At 42.6% G+C, this 23,881-nt stretch overlaps 1 protein-coding gene across 4 annotated transcripts; it reads left to right on the top strand.

Moving 5' to 3' along the window:
• Window positions 1–279: 279 nt before the first annotated feature.
• On the top strand, window positions 280–23,470 carry prrc2a (proline-rich coiled-coil 2A). Of its 4 annotated transcripts, none has more exons than XM_061759171.1 (17): window positions 280–426; window positions 7,505–7,656; window positions 8,946–9,123; window positions 9,240–9,351; window positions 9,509–9,590; window positions 9,703–9,846; window positions 11,494–11,735; window positions 11,842–11,930; window positions 13,550–13,701; window positions 14,018–14,120; window positions 14,186–14,357; window positions 14,692–14,784; window positions 15,012–15,561; window positions 15,640–15,893; window positions 17,151–17,433; window positions 17,515–17,737; window positions 17,913–23,470. In XM_061759171.1, the coding sequence occupies exons 2-17, from the start codon at window positions 7,542–7,544 to the stop codon at window positions 20,932–20,934; spliced, it is 5,814 nt and encodes a 1,937-aa protein (XP_061615155.1). In that variant the 5' UTR covers window positions 280–426; window positions 7,505–7,541; the 3' UTR covers window positions 20,935–23,470. The 4 variants fall into 4 exon arrangements, with proteins under 4 accessions (XP_061615155.1, XP_061615154.1, XP_061615156.1 ...); XM_061759170.1 differs by lacking the exon at window positions 280–426 and adding an exon at window positions 453–601; XM_061759172.1 differs by lacking the exon at window positions 280–426 and adding an exon at window positions 453–601 and having other exon boundaries at window positions 9,240–9,336.
• The last annotated feature ends 411 nt before the right edge of the window (window positions 23,471–23,881 follow it).

Raw genomic sequence — 23,881 nt, forward strand, 5'->3', positions numbered from 1 at the left:
AAAATAACTATATATGTTGTCCCCACCACAAAAAAAAAGACAAATGTTTGTGGAATTGTATTTTTAGTGAAAGAGCTGTGATGTTACTACGAACATGACCTGAAATACCCTCACTGTAGACAGTAATTTTGTCTTTGCATCATTTCGACATTTTCCCAGCTCATTTACACAACAGCAAAGCAATTTTTGTATTGCTATGATTTATTGAGATTTTTTAAAATCTGTTTATTTTCTGTTTAACATAGGACATATTTTTTTTTTTTTTTTTTTTTTTTTTTAATTCCCTCTTCGGGTCCCAAACAGCTCCCATCTCACGAAATTACCCAGTAGGCTTTGACAGCTTTTTAGGTGACGCTTCGATTGAGACTATTCTTCCCCCACCAGCCCCCCATTTCATTTGTTTCGGGATAAAGAAGGGGAGTACAAGTAAGCAGCATAGCTTCTTTGTATTTATCCACTCACATCTGTGACGAAAATGCTACTAGCGGGTGTTTGACTGCGGGGGTAATAACGTTGCTTCGCTAGCTAGGTCAGTGTGCTAGCAAAGCTAATCTAACCTCATTCTGCGAATCAACCTCGAGACAAGTCGGGATAAGACCAGGTCAGTGGCTGGAAATAGTTTTAGAATACATATTATAAAGCGACATATATTCGCTCCGTTGAGCGGAAATTTAAAACACTGTTGCAACAGACCAGCGATGGAATTTTGTGAAGGAGCAGTCTTGTTGTTTTTTTTTGTTTTTTGAAAAGGGACAGTCTTGGTTGTTACTAGCTTGCTTAGCTTAGCTTGCTCATGAATGTATGTTTGTTGTCTTAAAGGCAAACGTTGGCCGACGCGAGTTTATGTCGGCGCAGGTTACGAGTGCTTTGCTTCATTATCTGGCCATGTAGGTCTGTTGATAACATAATGTATGTGAATAACGCTAAACATTATAGCAGGTCGTTCAGACAGTGTTTTAGCCCGATATGTAGCTTTAGCCAATGCAGTGTCAGATTACGATGCATCAGAGTTTGTACATAGGAGTAAAGTTATTTGCTTCAACTTGTTTAAAGAAGTATATGTGTTTTGCGGGTCTGTCATCTCCAATGCCCAAACCGGCGTCGCTAAACGTTAACGGTAAAAATCAACCGGGCCTTTCTCCGGCGCCATTTTGTTCCGTTCCCCAATAAAGTCTCAAATTTACAAGCGATACTTGACCAAAATAACGCCATGGAAGACTCGTGTGAACCGGTTAACGTGTGATATGTAAGAAAAGCCCTCGAATGGTCGGAACAACTCGAAGTGTTAGAGGAAGTGTTGAAGTGCGTTATGAAACATTAACGCAGTCCCCCTCCCAATTCGAACATGGATGGCCTGCCAGTTAGCTTCGGTTAGCATCAATGCTGCAACTAAAACACATTGAATCGAAGTAGTGTCGTCGATTTGGGTATTATAGTAACCGTTATCACATTTTCCTGCTGTTTCTATGTTGCACTGACAACTGTCTCGCGGTAATAACTACAGTACTGTACATTTTTAGGTAAGGCCTCGATGCTGCACATAGTACAAGTCTTTGTATAGCGAAACTGTTGGCCCCTTTAATCCCATATAGTTGACCAGCCGTCCACGACCTAATTTTCTAATCTCATCTGGCCAGTTACACACGGCATATCTATTCAGTGACACCGTACCATCGACTCTGTTGGTGTAAACACCACACACCAATGGGCTATTTTGGCTAAGTTGTATTACACATTTGTGCTGCAGATAAATGTTGGTTTGCTTTGTTTTTTGTTTAATAAAAAAAAAACTAAATCTTGTTTAATGGCGTTACTCTGGAATGGTAGCCCAACGTAGTTGCCTTAGTTGTTAATTTGTTATAGGTACATTTGACAGCCACATACCTTGTAAATAAACATAAACCTCGTATGGGATTTACCATTGAGTTGTAGTTTGACTTTTGATAGACATTGGTGCCTCGACTTTGTCACGTGACTAAGTTTGTGACTTAAAACACTCGTATTGCAAATCATCTTTCCCTCATGAAATGAATAGAAGCCGTTCCAGCCTTTTTGTCCTTCTGGTGTGCACACCTTGGTCACCGGGAAAGTATAATGCAGTCTTACAAACACAAACGAAGAAGAGTTTCACAACTAAGTGACTTAATGAGATGCAGCATAATTATAGTAGTCGTCGTCTTTTTTTTAATTTTTTTTTTTTTTAACAGAGGATAAAGAATATATGCCAATGAATATTGTTATTGTTTGTCTACATGTGGTGTTGCACCATTTTCTGTTGCCCAAAGCGTTATAGCATTGTCACGTTGATGATATTCATTAGCGCGTCTATGGCATTATAAATTGTGTGTTAGCATTAAGCTTGCGGATGTTCAAAGTGACGTGGTTGTTTTAAATACACGTAATTATTTTATGGTTTATTTTAGTGAACTTCAACTTGAGTTCACTGCCACCATCTAACGCTGTTTGTGTTTGTAATTTGCAGTGGTGTAGCATTGCACAGCATGATAATCAGATTTGTAATATTTTGCCCCCCTCATATAGTGAAATCAAATCATTAGGCACAGCTTTCAGTGGTGTTCAAGATAAGCTAAGTAAACATATGCAGTTTTTAAATGGTGATTTTATTTACTAATGGGAAAAACTGCTTTACCAGGCTACCTGGTCCTGTGTGAAAAGGAAATGCCCCTCCCTTGTTCAAAACATGAATTAACTGTGGTTCGTTTTCACTGACCACACGGAAGCTTGATTACCTCCAGGCATGTTCAATCACTTAAGTAGAACCTGTTTGACAAAATGAAGTCAGCCAAAAGATCTCACGAAGCTGCAACAAAATGCCATGATCCAAAGAAATTCAAGAAAAGACGAGAAATAAAGTAACTGACATCTGTCAGTCTGGGAAGGCGTACAGTCATTTCTAAAGCTTTAGGATTGGAACAAACCATGGTGAGAGCCATTATCCGCAAATAGGGAAAACATGGAACGGTGGTGAATCTCCCCAGGAGTGGCTGTCCTACAAAAATTTCCTCAAGAGCACAGCGACGACTCATCCAGGAGGTCACAAAGGAACCCAGGACATCATCTAATGAACTGCAGACTCCCTTGCCTCAGCTAAGGTCAGTGGTCATGACTCAACAATGAGGACGAGACTGAGCAAAAATGTCCTTCATGGCGGAGTTCCAAGGCCAGAACTACTGCTAACCAAAAGGGAACATAAAGGCTCATCTTTTGCAAAAAAAATAAAAATAAAAAATAGAGCTGAGTGATTCCCAAGACTTTTGGAAGAATATTAACACAGCATTTCAGAAAAAGAACATCATGCCAGCAGTCAAACATGATGGTTGTAGTGTGATGAGTTTTGGGCTGATTTCTACTTCAGGACCTGTCCCACTTACTGTGGTTGGTGGAACCATGAATTCTGCTCTTTTCCAGAAAATCCTTAAGGAGAATGTTTGGCCATAAGTTTGTGACCTTAAACTGAAGTGCACTTGGATTTTGCAGCAGGACAATGATCTGAAATACACCAGCAAGTCCAACTTCCAAAATGGTTTAAAAAAATGAAGCAAAGTCAAAATCCAGACTTGAATCTGATTGAAATGCTATGGCATGACCTTGAAAAGGCTGTTCATGCTCGAAAACCCTTCATTGTTGCTGAATTTAAACAATTCTACAAGGAAGAGTGGGCCAATATATCTCTACAGAGATGTGAAATACTCCAGGCAGTTGTAGAAAACGCTTTTTTTTTAGTTGTTGCTGCTCAGGGTGGCCCAACCTGAGGTTTGTGGGGCTATTAGTTTTTCACACAGGGCCAGAAAGCTTTAATTGTTTTCCCCCTTAATAATCAAAATAATAATTTAAAAACTGCATTTTAAGTTTACCTTGACTATTTTTGTCAGATACAAATATTTGTTTGATGATCTTAAGCATTGAAGCAGGGAAACTGGTGTTTAAAAAAAAAAAAAAATTCTGTAGAGGTAGCCAATACTTTTTCAAAGGTATATGTTTTAGTCTTGTATATCATTAATCTAATGTCATGAAATGGTGCAGATGTTAGGCGTGTTTACTCTCGGTGGCAAGTAATTATTCAATTCGAATTAATTTTCCAATACTGACTCCCGATATGCCATGATAAAAATATAACCGCTCATTGGCTGACAAATGTTTTTTCTGGCATTTTCAAATTATTCTCCATTATTCTGTCTCTAATGAATAGAAACAGGTATGCAGTACACCTACAGTGGTATTAAGCAACAAACAGACTTTCTAATTAAGCCACAATTGCAGTATATTATTTGATGTTAAACCGGTCTTTTGTTACATGCGGTTATTAATAGGTCATAACACATTCAGAGGTCTGGAAACTTTATTTATTGAATTACATTTTGAGCTCTATTACAAAATCTGTTTCATGAATTGTGTGATGTGGCAAATGAATGGCGCATTGGCAATAGTTCACTTTTTTTGTTGATATGCATTGAAATGACTCAAATACCTGTTAGTTGCTTTGGTGCCTACCATCTCTCAAAAGCAAGGTACAGAGAACAATAATTGTTTCCATAACAGCCATTTTCATTTCCCCCCTTTTGGTACATTGTTTATTTTTTATTTTTATTTTATTTTTTTATTTTTTTGTGTGTGGTGAAGTATTTTGTCTTGCATTGTTAGGAAATGCACATATTAAACCTATCCTGTGTAATGTCATAAATGTGATGTTACAGTAGCCCTCCAATGCTGCAATACTCATTAAAGCCTTTTTTGACCATATTCTATGAGGCTGGACAGAACCAGTCCATATGTTAAAGTGTAGGACAAATTACAGGCCTTTATGGGAGTGGCAACCTGTTTTACCATCAGCCCTAGTTGTTAAAGGGCTTTTAAATAGTATAAAGAATCGATGTGCTCTGATATATACATGAGAGAAGAGATCAACATTTGCGCTTTTAAGAAGTATGTATTGCAACATACATGGATCAAATTCCTGTTACTAAGAAAATGTGTTCCTGCTTAATGTCGATCAATGCATTTTAGTCTTGACACTTAGCGAGCCTTTGGAAACCCTGATCGAAGGACTGGGAACATGCACCTCCTGTATGTCAATGTGTATCAGCAACTACGAAAGCTGACAGGTAATTAGCATCTGAATCTGATGGGCACCATAACTAGGTGAGAGAATGTGAAAGCAACCGCCTCGCCAGACTGAAGCAAACCGCAGCTGTGCGCACATTGTACTGCAAAGTGGATGAATCCCATTTGAAGTTTTCTTAGTCTCCGGCTGTGGGCAGCTGCTGTTGAGCTTCCCGTTTTTAGATCTCTACATGTGTGTGATTTGAATCATTACAATTTGGGCCCAATTCAGCTGGCATTCGCATTCTCACACTGAGCGAGGCAGTGGGGCACTCATTGCCCACACATAGTAAGTATATAGTCAGCCATGGCAAGTAGTGTTTTCTAAATTACTTAGTTTCAAAGACATTATGGGTTGTGTGGCGATATCGCTTTGTGTTGTATAATGAGACTTTTAATAAGCATGTCTGAGTGTGCTTGACGCAACTCTTTCTGAAAGGTCTGATGATCACATTCTCCTCTTTCGTTTTAAATCGGTGTGGCCAGTTTAAAGTTTGAAAGTTTCCTATGTGTTTCCTGTGCTGCCTGAAGCATCAATTCATTATTGTCTTTATTTTATTAAATAGCTTTTCTTCTTAGTCACATTTTCAGCGTGGGCAGGACCGTCCTTTGATAACTGAGGAAAGTAGGCAAAGTTATTTACTATCTACGCTAACATAAAAATGTAAAAAATTTAAGCGAGCAAGAGCAATGACTTTTGTCTTCAGTGTTGACAACTTGGGGACTTTTCTGACCATTATTGCCCTGGTAATCATTTGCCAGTCCCATCGAGGAACGGCTGATAAATTTGGTAGTTGGTGCTCATAATGTCAGCACACTTTAATAATGACTGTGAATGTTGATTAAATCGTGATATCATATTAATTTCTGTATATATGTAATTTTAATGTAACTGCTTGGTTTATTTAACATTCGTATTTTCTAAATACAACTGCGTATACCATATCTACAGAAGTAGCAGCTTATCAAAACAATACTACTTTGTATAAATACGTTGAATTAATATTGAACACAATTGAGATTAGCTTGGTGCAGCCGTTGACAACCTTTGATGCTTGTCACGTGGCCCATTTGTAATGATAAAACCCTTTTTTAAGTGGGGAATTGTTTAGAACACAGGTATCAAACTCTAGGCCCAGGGGCCACATCTGGTCCACCCCATCATTTTGTATGGCCCGCAAAAGTAAATAATGTGTGTCAACTTCTATGATTCTTGCTAAAATCTTAGCCTAAATTTCAAATTGTCATGTAGTAAATAATAATGTTGAGATATTGCAAGCATTTTTTTTGTTACAAACCTCTGTTTACAGTAATTTCAATAATAGTGAAAACAAAAACTATTATCCTTCGGATTTTAAAACTAGTTACCCATCAAGTTGTTGTGTACCGTAATCTCTTGTGTATAATGTGCACCCATGTATAATATGCACCCCCAAAGTTGACCTCAAAATTCTGGAAAACCCTTCTACTTGTGTATAATGCATTTTTACAATGTATGAGTTTGCTTCTACCCATATGATCAAAACATGAAGTATTATCTGTATTTTGTTAGGTTTTTTTCAAAGAATTGTTCTGAAGTTAAGCACTTTATTTGAAAACGTAATACTTTTTAAAATTTACTTGCTCTTATTTTGAAATCCACAGCCCTACTTTTATGTAGTGCATTAGAAAGTACACAGTTGTGTTCATATGTTTGATTACCCAGGTAGAATGTGTAAGATGGGTACAATTTTTTTTAACGAAAACATGAAGGAGCAGACGAAACACATTCTGTTTTAATGGGGTTCAAATTAAACGGTCAAGCATTTCAGAAAAGCATTATCACTAAACAAAACATAACCATAAAGAAATGAATGATGGTTGTTGTTCAGTCATCAGTCATATTTATAAAAAAAAAAAAAAAAAAAAAGCAAAACAATATTGTACTGTACTGTACATATATGCAGTCATACGTACCCCTGTCATATTGGAATGAAAGTGTAGGCTACACCTTTCTCCTAACCTAGGTGCCGGTGGCATTTTGTAATGAAAGTGTACAGCTATTTTATAACCACTAGATGGTGGCATACATTTATAAAATGTGAAAGTTTTTTTTCCATTGCCCCGATACCCATGTATAATAGGCACTATTGACTTTTGACAATATTTGGGGGGTGGGGAAATGTGCATTATACATGGGAAATTACGGTATATGTAATACTACGATGAGGCGATTAAACATATTTATGGTTTCTGTCATAATGGCCCTCCGAGAGACCACGTAACTACAATGTGGGCCGCAACAAAAATGAGTTTGACATGGCTGGTTTAGAAGCAGTGTCTTGTTTATAATATAAGTCCCCCGTTGTAACGTAAAATATTGCTCTCTCCTCTCATCCCACAGTCTCAGGGCTCACCATACTCGATGAGCGGACAGCGCAATGTCAGAGCGCTCTGGGCAAACTGCAAAGGGGAAGGAAGGCAAAACCAAGTATGCGTCTCTCAACCTGTTTGATACATACAAAGGAAAGAGCCTTGAACCACAAAAGCCTATTGGTGAGTATCTTCATCTTGTCACCTCCAGTGCTTTTTGCTGCACAGTAGAACTTGCGGCACAGATTGAATACAACCTGTGTCACATGTTCCAATAATGGCATAATGCAAATGTGATTTGAGTGACTCATGCAACTAAAGCTTCTCACATTTTTGCTCTTGCTTGTCAAATATACAAGTGTAAAAAGATTATAACTGGGAAAAAAAATTATTAACACCACTTGTTGAACTAGTCTTGTAGAAAAGGCTGACTGAAATGATGTCAGCAGGGGCAGCATAGTGACTGACTGGTTAGCATATCCGCCTCACAGTTCTGAGGGTCCAGGGTTCAAATCCGCTCTTCCTGTGTGGAGTTTGTATGTTCTCCCCATGCCTGTGTGGGTTTTCTCTGCGTAATCCGGTCAATATGTTCCACGTTAAAAACTTTGTTTTTGTATATGGGGATTTATTAATGTATGGAGGGATTTGTATCTGTATACTGTCTTGAAAGAGTTGCCGAATGAAATTTTTTTTTTTAAGTAAAGGCAAATCTATATCTATGTTTATATAAAATATATTGAGATTTTTCATTTTCGAACTGCCTTTCATCTTTTATGGTCTAATCCCTGCGATATCATTTTTCCAGCTGTAGCGTAATGGCAACAATTAGATTTTTCTAATTGTGTTTTTTTTTTTCAAATGAAGTTGTTTCTTCTCTAGCAGGTCTGTGCATGTCTTTATGCTTACATTTCAAGTGTGTAGAGTCTCCTGGCTGCAGCAGTTAATTGCCGCATAGGCCAGAATTTTGAATAATGGAAGGTTTATCACGTGAGCTGATCCAGAGGTTTTCTTGTGAACAGTCTGTTCATTGTGTTTAGTCCCTATGGGGTTTTATTTAGGATCTCACCTTTTCTCTTCCAGCATAGTAAATCTATGTGCTGCTTTTTTTTTTTTTTTTTTTTTTTCAATCCCCCAGGAAAAAATGGGTGTTTGAATCAGCACAGCTTCTTTTTCAATTCCAATGCCTTACCCTGCTTGCAGCACTATACTCGTTTCAAGAAGACTATTCTGTACATAACCTTTTAAACAAGTTTCAGACTCTCACAAAATGTAAGTTTTATAGAAGCTCTTACTTGTATTTCTTAAAAACTGAATGATAATTATTATACAATATGTGATAAGCTGTAACATCTTAATTTCCCCCCTGGGGATCATTAGTGTTCTATTTCCTAAATCAGTGTGCTGTGAAAATCTCATTGTGATTCCTGGTTCCTGACCCCACCTAACATATATAACCTCCTTTGTCATATCAGTTCCCCCCCGCCATGGCTTGCAGTCTCTCGGTAAAGTTGCCTCTGCCCGGCGTATGCCCCCCCCTGCCAATTTGCCAAGTCTGAAGGCGGAGAATAAAGGCAACGATCCCAACGTCTCACTCATTCCCAAAGACGGCACAGGATGGGCAAGCAAACAGGAACAAGCGGACCCAAAGAGGTAAATTGCGCTTGTGTAATATACTGATTTAAAATCTGCACGTCGGAATAAAATCGTGATTGATTTTTCTATTTTTCTCCTAATCTGTATATATTTTTTTATTTCTATTATTTCAGTACCGATGCATTGTCAGCACAGCAGCAGGAACTGCAGCAGCCTGTGGCTTCACAGACGCCTGCACCGACCCGCCCGAGAACCCCGCCAGCTTCAGAGGTGCCAACAGTCACAGTAAGATGCATGTACAATAATGTCATTTTTGCTTGTAAGGAACCACCACAGTTGACATTTATCTTATTTTTGTGATTTATTTTTTTTATTTGTATTTATTATTTTTATTTTTTTATTTTGTGTGTGTGTTTTTGTTTTGTTTCTGTGTCCTGCTCAGGCTATGGCCCCAGCTTCAACCCAGGCCGCAGGGGCAAGGTCCTGGGCACAGGCCAGTGTTACACATGGAGTACAAGGGGATGGTGGGTCTTTCTGTTTGTATCACTCAAACATGTCCTCAGAAGAAATAAGCCTTTTATCTCATACCTGTATCTTTTTGCAAAATCACATTCCTGTTCACATTTCTTTTTGCAGGTGGAAAGGGATCAAACCTACCGTCGCCATTCTCTCGCGAGGAATTTCCCACCCTGCAGGCGGCTGGCGACCAGGACAAAGCTGGCAGAGAACAGGGCACTGCAGATCAGTGGTATGGGCCCGGACCAAACCTCCGCCCCCAGAGTGAGTGATGTCTCTTAATATTAAGGGAGGGGGGGTTCTTCAATCATGCAGCACGTTTCACAGAGCACACTTTAGCTCTTTTAGTATTACAAATCTTAAACCAAGTAACAAGCTGTTAATCTATAAAGGAAATGCTAAAATGTGCATGTGAATAAGAAGCATACAGAATTCTTCATTCAAGTTCTGTGTTATCTGTATACAGTGGGACGAAAAAGTAATTAATCAGCCACCAATTGTGAAAGTTATCCAATTTAAAAGATGAGCAAGGCCTGTAATTTTCATCATAGGTATACTTCACCTCTGAGAGAAAAAATCCAGAAATTCAGTCTTTTTTTTTTTTTTTTTTTGGGTGGGGGGGGGGGGGGGGGGGGTTGCTGACGCCATAGGCTGTTTCATACTCCTTCAACGCTGGCAGCTAGATCCATTCCACGCATCCACCGTCTGCACACAGATGTAATTGTGAATGTTACTCTGCGGCGGACTAATATATATGAGCAAATTGTAAAGAGTTGATCCGGTAGTACATCTTGTTTTAATTAGGAAACGCGACTACAATTATCTAATTAGTTTGCGGGTGTTAATGTTAAATGTATTAATCGACGGAGCGATGTTAGGGATTATGTCAACACAGAATGAGCTAACTTCAAATTCAGATATGGCCAATAAAAAAAGAAAAATATTGTACTTAATATTTTCCTGGAGGATGCATTTGGGTTAGCCTTTGAAGTTGGTAATGGTGAACCATGAAGTGAAACAGACAATGATTTTAGTCAATTTATTTTCTAGAATGAGAGTACTTAATGAGGAGGATTCTATTCATGTGGCACAGCTTGAAGCAGGCATCAGGTGCAGGTGGAGATGGGCCTGGTTCAAATTGGAGGCCAAAAGTAATTAAGCAGGGTGACATGTCTGGCACTGCATGATTTGAGTCCCTGGCGGCGTAGTGTGTTACTGATGGTAGCCTTTGTTACTTTGGTCCCAGCTCTCTGCAGGTCCTTCACTAGGTACCCCTGTGTGGTTCTGGGATTTTTGCCCACCGTTTTTGTGATCATTTTGACCCCACGGGGTGAGATCTTGCGTGGAGCCCCAGATTGAGGGAGCTTGTCAGTGGTCTTGTATGGCTTCCATTTTATAATAATTGCTCCCACAGTTGATTTCTTCACACCAAGCTGCTTCCCTATTGCGGATTCAGTCTTCCCTGCCTTGTGCAGGTCTACAATTTTGTTTCTGGTGTCCTTTGACAGCTCTTTGGCCTTAGCTATAGTGGAGTTTGGAGTGTGACTGTTTGAGGTTCTGGACAAGTGTCTTATATACTGATGAGTTCAAACAGGTGCCATTAATACAGGTAACGAGTGGAGGATAGCGGACCCTCTTAAAGAGGAAGTTACAGGTCTGTGAGAGCCAGAAATCTTGCTTCTTTGTAGGTGACCAAATACTTATTTTCCACCATAATTTGTTAATAAATTGTTTAAAAATCAGACGGTGTGATTTTCTGGATTTTTTAAAATGTATTTATTAATTTATTTTCATTCTGTGTCTCATAGGTGAGGTACACCTTTGATGAAAATTACAGGCCTCTCTCATATTTTTAAGTGAGAGAACTTGCACAATTGTTGGCTCACTAAATACTTTTTTGCCCCACTGTAGACGTTACAAGCTGGCGGGACGGTGGGGGCCGAGGCCTGGCACCCACCCTCTCTGGGGAGGGGGCGGCAGAGGGTGGCAGCGGTGGGGCTTTACTGATGGACGGGGCAGCCGGGGTCCCGTCTCAGAATTCGCAGTCCCAGATGCCACCTAGAAACCCTTCCGCAGGCAGCCCCGCCTTACCCCTGCCTCAGCCCCCAGTGGGTCCTGGGTTTCCCCCGTTCCGAGGGATCATGCCTCCATTCGTAAGTTTCCTTTTTAATTTCCTTGAGTTCAAGCAAGTTTTCAGTTCTAAACTTAAATGGCAAGGGTGTTGCGAAGAGTGTACCTGAGCTGTTTTTCTTCTGCTAGATGTATCCACCATATTTACCCTTCCCGGCAAATTATGGTCCTCAAGGGCCGTACAGGTTTCCACCACCCGGTGAAGGTCCAGCTCCAAGGTAAGTGCTTTTCCATATACAGTAACTCTTTGGAAAGGTAAATCAGAAACATATTAGTATAGTTATTATTGACATACACACACCAGCATGCCTTTATCCATCTGAAACCTTTGCACAGTGCTTAATGACGCCTTAAATCAGGGGTGGGAAAACGTTTTGGCTCAGGGGCCACATTGACTTTTAACATTTGACATGCGGGCCAAGCCAGGACCAGATGCTTTCATATCAAAAATAGACCCAAAAAGGCATTATACTGTTAATACTTAGATTTACTTTTAATGGGAACCGTGTTGTTTTGTTGATCACCTTTTTTTTTTGCCAGTGCAACAAAGTCTGGTGTTAGTTTTGTTGTGGCAATTCTCAGAACACATCTGAGGTGTTCATTACCCAGCTGGGATCTGTAGGATGTTTTGTTGGTGTTCAACACACTAAAAGTCTGTTCACACCCACATGTAGAGCCGAACACCACCAGCATCCTCTGTGCCATCTTAAGGATTTTTGGAAATTTGTCTGCGCCTAATGAAGCATAAAACTCATCCAGTTTGAGAGTTGAACTTCTCTTTTAAGATAGTATCACATTCTAGATCAATCAATTCCATCTGCAGCTCCCGTGGCGCTGTTTCAGGGTCTTATGTGGCTGAAGCTTGGATGGCAGTTTGTCAGATAAAGGTGTTTTGCTGAGCCTGCAGGCTTGATTTTTAACCGCTGAGCCATAGCCATCAGTTCCTGCGTTGATTAGCTGTTAGCATAATCAGCATGCTTGGTAGAAAAGTGACGGCTGATGTTATATTCCTCTAAAACCGCAATGGTTTCTTAACAAATTAGACATACAGCCTTTGACCAGACTTCAGTGAAAAATTATTTAGTAGTCCATTCTATATTAAACACTCGGCACTCACTGTCGATTTGTCTTTTCTTTGGCCCACTCATGGTTGAAGAAGGGTTCAGAGCAGTAGCAGAGTAAAAACAGAACAGCCAAAGTCAAGTCACTGTATCACGCTACCTGGAGGAACCACTGGACATTACATGACAACCTGGTGGAACCACTGGGCATTACAGCACAACCTGGTGGAACCACTCGACATAACAGGACAAGGTCAAATGAATGCAGTCATGATTTTGATATGTTTTGGGCGATTCTGTACCATTTTTTGGCGGGCCAGATTGAAATTAGCAACGGGCCGGATGTGGGCCGTAGGTTGCTCACCCCTGCCTTAAATCATACGTTCGACCCCTGATGGCTGGCTGACTAGGTTGCAGACACTGCTGCATATTGAAGCACTTTTCATATGCAGCATTGCCTGCATTTTAAATGTAAAAATTATTTTAATTGTGACAGCCGAGCTCACGATTCAAATTCAATTAATTGTGCAGTCCTAGTTTGAAATGAATCCTGATTTATAAAAATAAATCAGTCCCCACCAGCCTTTTAGCATTTGATCCACAACTTGCTACGCTAGTCACCCAGGACCAACAGTTTGCCTTCACTGCCAGTCTGCCTCCCAGCTCGTAATAATAATTGTTCTGAGCTGGTAACAGTTACCAAAAATCAAAGGAGACATTGCCATGTGACATATTCGTCACTCAAAATTAATGTAGCATTGTCCCACCTCTTTCAGGCTCTCTCGGTCGCAGGTTGGTCCTGACAGCAGGCCTCAGCTTCTCTCACGAGATGCAGGTGGAGAGGTGGTTAGGCGACCCTCAATCCTAAAGCAGGATGACCTCAAGGAGCTCGATGAGTTGGACCACGATGGAGATGAAGGCTGGGCAGGTCTGTCTTGGCTCATTCATAAATATACTAATACCAGTTTTGTTATTGGGGATTATGGAACATTGGAATAGAATAAAAGTATCTTAAGGAAACCTACTGATCAAATTTCAATTTTGGGGGGGGAAAACAATCTTTTAAAAAGCGTGTAGGTCATTTTAAAGGCTAAAGGAAAAAACAAGTATGCGTTTTCATTTACACATGCATTCCTTTTGGACTTATAAATTCAGTGACCATTGAATTTGGGTATAGCAGCCTAGGTTAGGCTTCTCGAGAATGCTGGCTTTGAATGAATTTGTGTCCTATTTTGGTTAAACAGGGGCACATGAGGAGATTGATTACTCCGCAAAGTTGAAGTTCAGTGATGATGAAGGAGATGATGAGGGTGAAGAGGACACAGCAGACAGCAAGAATGACACAAGGTCAGTTTGTGACCAAATAATGACATTTTGTAGATATTTTAACTAATTTAAAAAATATATTTTAGTGAGCAGCAGAAGTCTCAAGAGGCCCCTCTTGCAACCTCATGCTCTCGAGCCTCAGACAGCAGTGGAGATAACCGCCACAGTCCTTCCTCAAACACTGACGATGCCCCACAGGCTCCCTCCATCAAGCCAGGATGGGCTGAGGGCAACCAAGGAGCACCATCCAACTACCAGGTAACTGCCTGTTTAACCAACTGTGTTTAGATTTATTAAGCCTCACAACAATAATTTTGGTCAACAATCGAAGAAATAGAGTTCCCTTTCCTTTTTGTGTACAGATGACAGATATATACCATATATGCAGATATGTGGTCTCTTATAGTACTTTATATTTTTATCGATTGTTAGACTGTGAATTCCACATTTTTTAATAGTTGGCCCAGACACAGTTTGAAAGGGAGAGGCCCAATATCCCATACAGGCTGGTAGAAGTGTTGGTGTGTTTGTCTGTTTTGTAAGTGTAGAGCAATGTGGTGGAGTATGGCTGACTGTGTCTGCCTGTATACAGGGGCGCAGGCATGGACTGGGTGGTCACCGGGAGCAGCCCTCCCCCCCACCTGGCCCCCTCGTCGGACAAGGGCCTCACTCCTTTTACCGACAGGTAGACATCCTGACCGGGCCTCTTAGACTTAAATTCTACCATTTCTCACCCGTGGGCCACATAACTTATAATAATTATTATGCAGTTTCCTTTTTGATATATATTTTTATTTTTTATTTTTTCCTTCCCATTTTTAATTCTTAGGTTAAAAGAAAAATTCTCTGCACAACTACAAATATCTTAATATGAAATGAAGCTACATAATAGTTCTAATACACTTTGTTCAGGAGCGGTCACACAACCAGAGTGCATCATCTGGCTCTGTAAAAGGAGGCCACACCCAGCATCAGCCAGCAGCAGGAGGCCCTACCCCTCCTCCCCAGCCTGGACTGCTGGTCCATGGGGTCCCTGGAGACGACGAAGATGAGACATGGCGTCAGCGCAGGAAGCAATCTTCGACTGAAATCTCTGCTGCTGTGGAGCGGGCCCGTCGACGCCGTGAGGAGGAGGAACGTCGGATGGAGGAGGAGAGACGTGCAGCCTGTGCAGAAAAGTTGAAAAGGCTGGATGAGAAGCAGCAGCAGCAGCAAGGCGGCAATGTCGGAGGAAGCGGTGGCAGTAAAACACCCAGCCTTGATGGGAATTCTACAGCAGTCACAGCTGGCAGCCCTAGTCCATCCTTGTCGGCCTCTGCATCTTCCCCCAACATCAGCCAGCCGCCTTCGCCGTGTGTGGACCCTGAAGAGCCTCCTGTGCTGCCTGTGCAGTCGAGCACAGGTCTTGGTGTCGGTGAAAGACAGCGGGCAAGCAGCAACAGCAGCTATGACTCTAACACAGGTATGTCCGCAGATAATAATGACCGGTCTGCATCCCATTAAAAAAAGATTTAACCAAACAATTATCTTTGTTGTTCAGATGCTCAGCATTGTCCTCAGCCAGCTGTGTCACAGCCACAGCAACTTATGTTGGAAGTACCTTCACCAGTAGACAAAGAGGAGACTGTCTGCACTCCTCACATTCGAGGAGGAAGTGGAGGTGAAAGAGGGACAGAATCAGTGAAGATTGAGAATATTGGAGGGGTATCAAGCCGGCAAGCGATCGTTCCTCCGGGCCAGGGTTACTCAAAGTACCAAAAGTCCCTCCCACCTCGTTTTCAGAGGCAACAGCAGGTAAGAAAATGAAACTGGCAATTGATTGAATACTATCTTTCAAATATGTACTGTACTGTATATCGTCTTTGGTTTTACATGACATATAGTCAGCGATGACACCTGTGAAATATCATGACAATTGTCATGACCAATAATCAGGATTATCATGATGTTAAGAAATGTAGAAAAGTAAAAATTACAGATACACACTGCGAAAAGATTGCAAAACATTTTTTGGGGGAATACAAAAATATAAAATCAGCAACCCTATGTACTTTTTTACATTGAAAATGGTAAACAACTACAACCAAAATAATTGACATAATAAGCAACACTTGAGTTCCCTTATGGTCATAATAAAGTAAACAAAATTCAATTAAAAAAAATTTGATTTACAATGTAAAATAATTACTAAAAATGGTTTCAAGCTTCATTTTTAGTTAGACTCTAACTTTTCTGTCTGCTACTCAAGAGCCAATGTCAGAGACACCTGTATTTCAGATTTAATTTTCTCTCCGTTGTAGCAATAGGTTGTGTGTGATTTGTAGTTTTCTCCATGGATCCAGTTTCTTTGTTTACGTGCAACGTGCACACGCATAGTTAGACTTAGGATGAGGCGGTCATCAAATGAGCTTACGGCTGGATCACGCAACCACAATTCAGTTGCAGTCAGGACACGGACGTGATGAGCATCTCCTGGTCTGACTGCATCTGGGAGGCAGACAAAAAGTCCAAAAGTCTCAAATAATAAAAAACGTTCACAAGATTAGTTGCTAGAGAGGTGTGAATACTAATTTGTCACTCTCTTCTCTCGCTCTTAAGGGGGCCACGCACCAACACATCACAACACCATCTGTACATCCATTTTCTTAACCGCTTCTCCTCACGCAGGTTGCGGGCTGCTGGAGCCTATCCCAGCTATCTTCGGGCGGGAGGCGGGGTACACTCTGAACCGGTCGCCAGCCAATCGCAGGGCACAGAGTAACAAAGAGTCATTTGCGCTCACATTCATTCTTACGGGCAATCAACCTACCATACATGTTTTTGGGATGTGGGAGGAAACCGGAGTGCCTGGAGAAAAACCACCCAGGCACGGGGAGAACATGCAAACTCCACACAGGCGGGGCCGGGATTTGTGCCCCAGTCCCCAGAACTGTGAGGCAGATGTGCTAATCAGTCGGTCACCGTGCCGGCACATCACAACACATTACACGAAATAGGGTATTGTTGTGGTGTGTTCTTACCCCCAAACTATGGTTCTCTTCATGTTGATAGGAGCAGCTATTGAAGCAGCAGCAGTGGCAACAGCAGCATAGCCAGGTATCCCAAAGCCAGATTTCCCCCCAACCCCAAGCACCGCAGGGTCCTTCACCAGTTTCAACACCCCAGCCAGGACCTGGACCTAAGCAGGGTGGACCACTGTATCAATCGGGCAATTTAGTACGGCCACTTCCAATTAATTTTGACCCACGCTGGATGATTATGCCCTACATGGACCCACGCATGATGCAAGGCCGCCCGCCCATGGACTTCTATTCCACTGGCATGCACCCATCAGGTAAGAGAATGTTTGTAGTCCTTTTTAAAATATATCTATTTGGATCGTGTATGCAATTAAGAAAAACAAATAAATCATCAGGGCTTATTGGGCGTGAGCGATCTGATTCGGGAGGATCTGGTTCAGACCCATTTGATCGGCAACAACAGCATCCAGGGCACCCTCACCGTGGTACTCCCCCTATTGATCCTAAATTGGCCTGGGGGCCTGAGGTATTTCCTGGTGGAGGGGAAGGTTGCGGGATTAATCCCCCTCTGAGGCAGAGGCAGACGTCAGAGGAAGAGGATGTGACCAAAGGGCCCAGGTATGCTGACACAAGTATAAGTGTTATTGAATTAAATGTGATTGTTGGAAACATTTTGTTTCTTTTTTGGGGGGGTTTTCTGCTTTATTGAATTCGTATTCCAGGATTTTTTTAAGGCTTTCATTTACTTATTGACAATTTTATAATACCATCTGTTTCATTTTTATTGACTTAGGAGTGACACTCCTCCACATCGCATCCGAGAGGGTGGATTGGGACCCATCAAGCAGCCCAACACAGCTTCTGGGCCGTCAAATCAGACGCCACCTCCTGTTAATGCGCCGAGTGGCAGTCACCCCCCTCATCATTACATGAGTGGGCGGGGCAACTACAGCAACTTCCATGATCAAGGTGCAAGGATACCACCCCACCAGCAGCAGCAGCAACAAAGAGCTGGTGAAAGGGGAACCCACTCCCATGGCTTCACCCATCAGGATGACGTCCAAGGCCGGGGATCTCAGCCAGGCCAACTCTGGGGGGCTCCACACCCTCACTACGATCGTAACGGCCGTGCAGACCTCCCTAATGTAGAGGGCAACTCTCATCTACACCACCATCACAGCCACCACCCTCAGCAGCCTCACTACACTGTCCAAACCCATAAGCTCGAGAAGGGTCATGACAGGATAGTTGAGGGCCCTCCAAAAAAGACCAACTCTTCTCCCCCACTCCACCAGCCCTCCATGTCATCCTCATGCTCATCATCTTCCTCTTCTGCTTCTACCAGGGAAGATGGCAATGTCAAGGCCACTTTGCATCATCATCATTCTCACAGAGAAGGTGAAGCTGGTGTCAGGCAAAATATTAATGAAAGAGGTAGTACCGGCAGTAGTGGTCATGTAAAACATGAAAAAACAAGCTCTGTATATGCATCACATGCTTCTGTGACCGCCAGCCCACCTCCTGCTCAACATGGCAGTCACTCCCAGCCCCAGCACCATCCCCATCCAAGGTCAAACCAAAGAGGGGTGCGTGATCATAAAACCGAGACCCAGTGGGGCCCTCGTCCTGGCAACACCAACACAGGTGGGGCTTTCTCTCATGGCAGGAGGGCCAACAATGCAGGTAGTGGGAACAATTCCCGTGGCGCAGATGACTCTTCCCATGCTCCATCGGAGCACAAGCCCGCCAGCCAGACAGGAGGCAACAATCCCAACAAAAGGGCGGGTCCAATCAAGAAGCCGGTAATGAAAGAGATGAAGAAAGAGGGAGATGTTGACGGAGGAGAAAAATCAAGCCAAGGCTTTGGTAAAGATAAAGAGAAGGATGGTGGCCAAGCCACCTCAATAAAACAGGAGGCCTCCTCCTCTCATAACACATCAGCTCCATCAGGCAAAGAAGAGCCTGCTGTGACAATAAAACCCAGGAATGGCGGGAAAGAACGGCCGCCTGGCGGAGGTGGCGGTGGGTCAGGGAGAGGACCTAAAGAGGCAGACACCACTTCTTCAGGATTTTCAGGATCCTCATCCCGGAGAGACAGAGACCGTTCTTTTGAGAGAAGAACCAGCTATTCCCATAATCATGGAGTCTCCACCAAAGCAACCAGAGGCAGTCGTGGGCGAGGTGGGGAGTTTTACGGCCGTGGTCGTGGTTATAGGGGCACCTACACAGCCAATGCTGGGCCTAGTGGTGGTAACCGTGGCAGAATGGCCAGCAGGAGTGGCAGAGACTATCGCACATCTGTTGCTGTTGGCCACCATCACGATTCAAAGGGTGAGGGCGCTGGTGGTAGGCATTGTCAAGATAGGTCCCATCACAACCCAGCCAGGGCCAGGAATCGTAGTGAAACACGCAGTGAAGGCTCAGAGTATGAAGAAATTCCCAAGAGGAGGAGGGAGAGAGGCTCAGAGACGGGCAGCGAGAGTGGTGCAAGTGACCTTGGTCAATCGGACAAGGATGACACCCACAAACAGAACACCAAGAATGGCATTGATAATACCAACACCACTACCAGCGGCAACATTTCATCTGCACCCCCAAGAGGGTCACAGGCTCGGGTTTTCACCCCGAGGGGAGTGCCATCAAGGAGGGGCAGGGGCGGTGGTAGCGGAGGAGGAAATATCTACAGGAATAGTGGCAATGTTGGAGGGCCAGCTGGGGGACACAGATCTGCACCCACTTCGGCCTCTCATGGGGGCTCCTCAAGGCAGCCAAACTCTGCACGAAGGCAGCAAGCCCCGTCACAAACTTCAGGGCACAAGGACTTGGGCAGGGGAGGGCCTCCTGTGGAGAAGAAGGATAAGACAGTTGATGGAAATCAAGCTCAAAGTCACGGATCCAATCCTCCCCAGACCACTTTGTTTGCTTCAGCTCCTACCACTCAAGCGTCCGCTGACAATGGAGCTGTTTTGACCCAACAAGCTTCAACCAACCCTGCATCAATCAGTGGTGGGCCAAATTCAGTCCCTCCTCCTGTTAACCGTGGGTTCCCTCCCAATGGCTTTGACCGACCCAAGCGTCGTCGCCACATGCGTTCCCAACATCAGCAGGACAAGCCACCTCGCTTCCGGAGGCTGAAAGAGCGAGAGAACGCCGCGCGGATCAATGGTGGAGTGGGGGTGATTGGAGGAGGAAGGCCCTCCTCTCCTTCTGTGAACTCAGTTCAGGAAAGTAACGGAACCACTGTCACAACACTGATCAATAACGCGCAGAATGCCAACCACAACACCACGCTTACAGCTAACAATAACAGTGGCGGTGGACACCTCGGCAATGCAAACAGCCACCAGCATCACCACTTCAACCAGGGAAGTACTGGGCCCACCCACCCCCAGCACCACCACAGCCATGGAGCAAAGTCCCCAGACTTCACCAACCAGAATTCAGACCAGGCAAACGAGGAGTGGGAGACAGCTTCCGAGAGCAGCGACTTCACTGAGTTCCGAGACAAAGAAGGAGGAGGGAAGTCGTATTCTTCTCACCATCACCACCACCACTTCAGGAAGGGTGGAGGAGGAGGTGCCGTCGAACGTGAGATGTCAGGTAAAGAGCCCCAAGCTAATAAAAGAAGCTTTTCAAGCCAACGTCCTGGCATGGAAAGGCAAAACCGGAGGGTTAACGTCGGAGGAGGTGGTGGTGGGGGTGGAGGCAGAGGCCCTCGAGGTCCACCTGGTGGTGGCTCCGGTGGGACAGGAAATGGAGGTGGAAACCGTGGGGAGAAGCGGGGCAACTGGCCCTCCCCAAAAAATAGGAAATGATAGTATATTTCAAAACATTTCGGATAAACTGCACTCACTTTCAACCCAACGCTTCCATTTTTAACCCCGTTTTGATTATTTCATGTTTGCATCCCTACACATATGAGTGTCTTGTACAGTATATGGAGATGGTATTCTACATTCACCCTGGTCAACTTTCTCACCTTTCGCATCAGTCAGCTGTCGACCGTCCTTTTACTTTTCTCTGATTGTTTTGTCTTGCTTTACGTTAAATTATGCCCTCTTCACCTTCAAAAATCTCGTCCCAGTTAGATATATCACGCATGTAGTACTGCAATGAAAGTGCACATTGTTTTAAAATGGGGGCGTTAACACAGCTATACATACAAGCACAATATGGCATCTTTAAACAATGTAGAACTTGTGTAGATGTAAAATGATTGTGGGACTGAATTGGCAAATCATTAAATTGGGCAAACTTTTATATTTATGTGCGTGTGTATATTTCTACCACACTTTGGCCTTTGGTGGTTTATGGTAGTCCAGTTCTGCCCGACTTCCCCTCACAAAGGGGAAAAGCGCAGATTCAGTTTAACAAGAACAGTACCAATGTATCATACAATTATCTTATTTGTTTTCAGGAGAGTTGTGTCAATTCATTTTCAGCCACACGATGTTAAGTGTGTACGTGTGTGTGGTCTTGTTTGTTACAATGAGGATCGTTAAACAGCCCTCAAGCTCTTATTTACTTTTCTTTCGCTCCCAGTTTGGAAGTTTTCTGCAAAGTATGTAAAAACTGTGATAGGACCCATGTAATACTGTTCCATGTCACTAGTTTCTTTTTTTATATCATTTGCCCTGTTGCTTGTGTAGACTATTTTTTTCCTTTCAAGCTTACATCTTGAGCTGCTTTGAAATTTAGATTGATCAATTTTTTTTTTTTTTTAAAGAAAATAAAGGCTTTTTCAGCCTCACCGTAGCATCCTTGTTATCTGCAGAAATTCTGCACACTGCAAAAATACTCCCCAATGGACAATGGTTTTCCTCTTTAATTCATAAATTTGGTTTATCCGACTGTTAATTGCGTGACTGCTTTATTTCTCGTTATTTCCTCAGAGATTTCCATTTTTATATGGAAACGTTCTCTTTTCTCTTTAAAGTGCAATGTCTATTCTATTGAGGGGAAAATGAGTTAAAGGAGAACTTTTGGTCATGATGACATGTTTGACTTTTCACAAATTGTCGGTTGGTTAAATTAATGCTTCAGTAGTTAATTACGTTGTAATAAGCACTCCTTGTAGTATAACGCAAAAAAAAACCTTTGCTGTTTTTTTTTTTTTTTTTTTTTTTTTTTTTTTTTTTTTATAAATATAAATATTCACTTAGTAGTACTTACATGTGATGCGACAAGGACAGGTACTCTGTCTGGGCCCAGAGTACGAAGACATAGGTCGAGTATTACATCTCTGCTGTTGTGCATGCGATGATGCACCCTGTGCTATTACTATTGGGACTTGCCACACCAACAAGGACTACCAGGAGCTCCTTAACTGAGGAAGAGTTTTCAAAGGGTGTGCTCTCAGGACGGCTGTTCCAATACGGTGAGGGGAGGCAGAATCACCCGAGTCACAACAGATGACAAGAGATCAACAACCTGACTGTTTGTTATGGAACTAATGGATATGTAACACTTGTAGTCACACAGTATGGAGACTAAAAGGTGAACGAAGTACTCCTCTGCATCAATTCACTGCTGTAAGTTGGGGTTTTGTTTGTTTACTGCGTTACAGTTTAACGGGGATGTTGCGAGTAGGGCATTCGGTGATTTGTGTGCGCGCATCTGTGTGATGTGTTTGGAATGTGTGTGTGCGTTTGTTTTCTGGTATCTTATGTTGTAATGGGAACGGCAAGGACCAGAGGGTAAGAAGAATGGCAAGCACTTTCTGCCTTGTTTGCCCACGCCCGATTGAACTCATGTTATCAAATCTGCTGCTTTAAAAAAAAAAAATACATCTGTGCATACATCAAATGAGGAAGCAGTGGAAAGAAACACTTTTTGTATACTTTAATACAGTACAGAAGCAGGCAAGCGACTCATCCTTCCACTAGAACTTAAAGCATGAATACACAGCCATGTGTGCAGCTTGCCTTGCCTGTCACTGGTTTCTACATCGCTAGCTGTACTATTAAGGCTGGTTCAGAAAGTCCGCCATCCCTCCTAACTCTTCAATATTGATGTGCACATTATTGTATGTACCCATGCTAAAAGAAAAAAAAAAAAGTATAGTGTATTGAAATTACTCAAAAGATTGTACTGTTTCCAGCATTACCAAGGTACCTGGAGTGGTCCATTCTGTTTTAACATTTATGGTTTTAATAATGGAGCCGTAATATATGCACATGTATGTATATTGGTATGTATCTTAAGTTTTGTCGACCCCAACTTACATTCCCACCAAGAAATGTTGCCATTTTTAGTTCAAGGGAGCAATGTACAAGCAGAGAAGTGTCTTATTATAATAAAGTTATACAGAGAAGGCAAAGTTAAATAAACTACTTTTGATTGAATGGAAAACCGGAGTTCCATGTCTCTTCTATTTTACAACTTGTGCAGGTAAGATTGTTTTCGAATAGGCGTTGCATGTCGTTTGGAAGTTATATGCCTCCATAGACTTCAGTGTGTACATCTTCAATTTAAACAAGTCCCCATCCGAGCTGACTTTGGGCAAGAGGCGTGTCCACCTTGGAATGGTTGCGAGCCAATCTCTGCACACATTGAAGACCAACAGCCATTCACGGTCAAATTCATATCTATGGACAATTTAGAGGCTCCAAATAACCCGAGAGGCATGTATTTGGAATGTGGGAGCTGAGATTCAAACCCAGAACCTCTCGAGAGTGAGCCAGACTCCCCTAACCCAACCTTCGATAGGGCCCTCGCTGACATTGGCCGAACCATTCATGCTCACATTCACATCTATGGACA

This window comes from Phyllopteryx taeniolatus, chromosome 21, assembly GCF_024500385.1.
Source record: "Phyllopteryx taeniolatus isolate TA_2022b chromosome 21, UOR_Ptae_1.2, whole genome shotgun sequence".
Taxonomy (NCBI): Eukaryota; Metazoa; Chordata; class Actinopteri; order Syngnathiformes; family Syngnathidae; genus Phyllopteryx; species Phyllopteryx taeniolatus.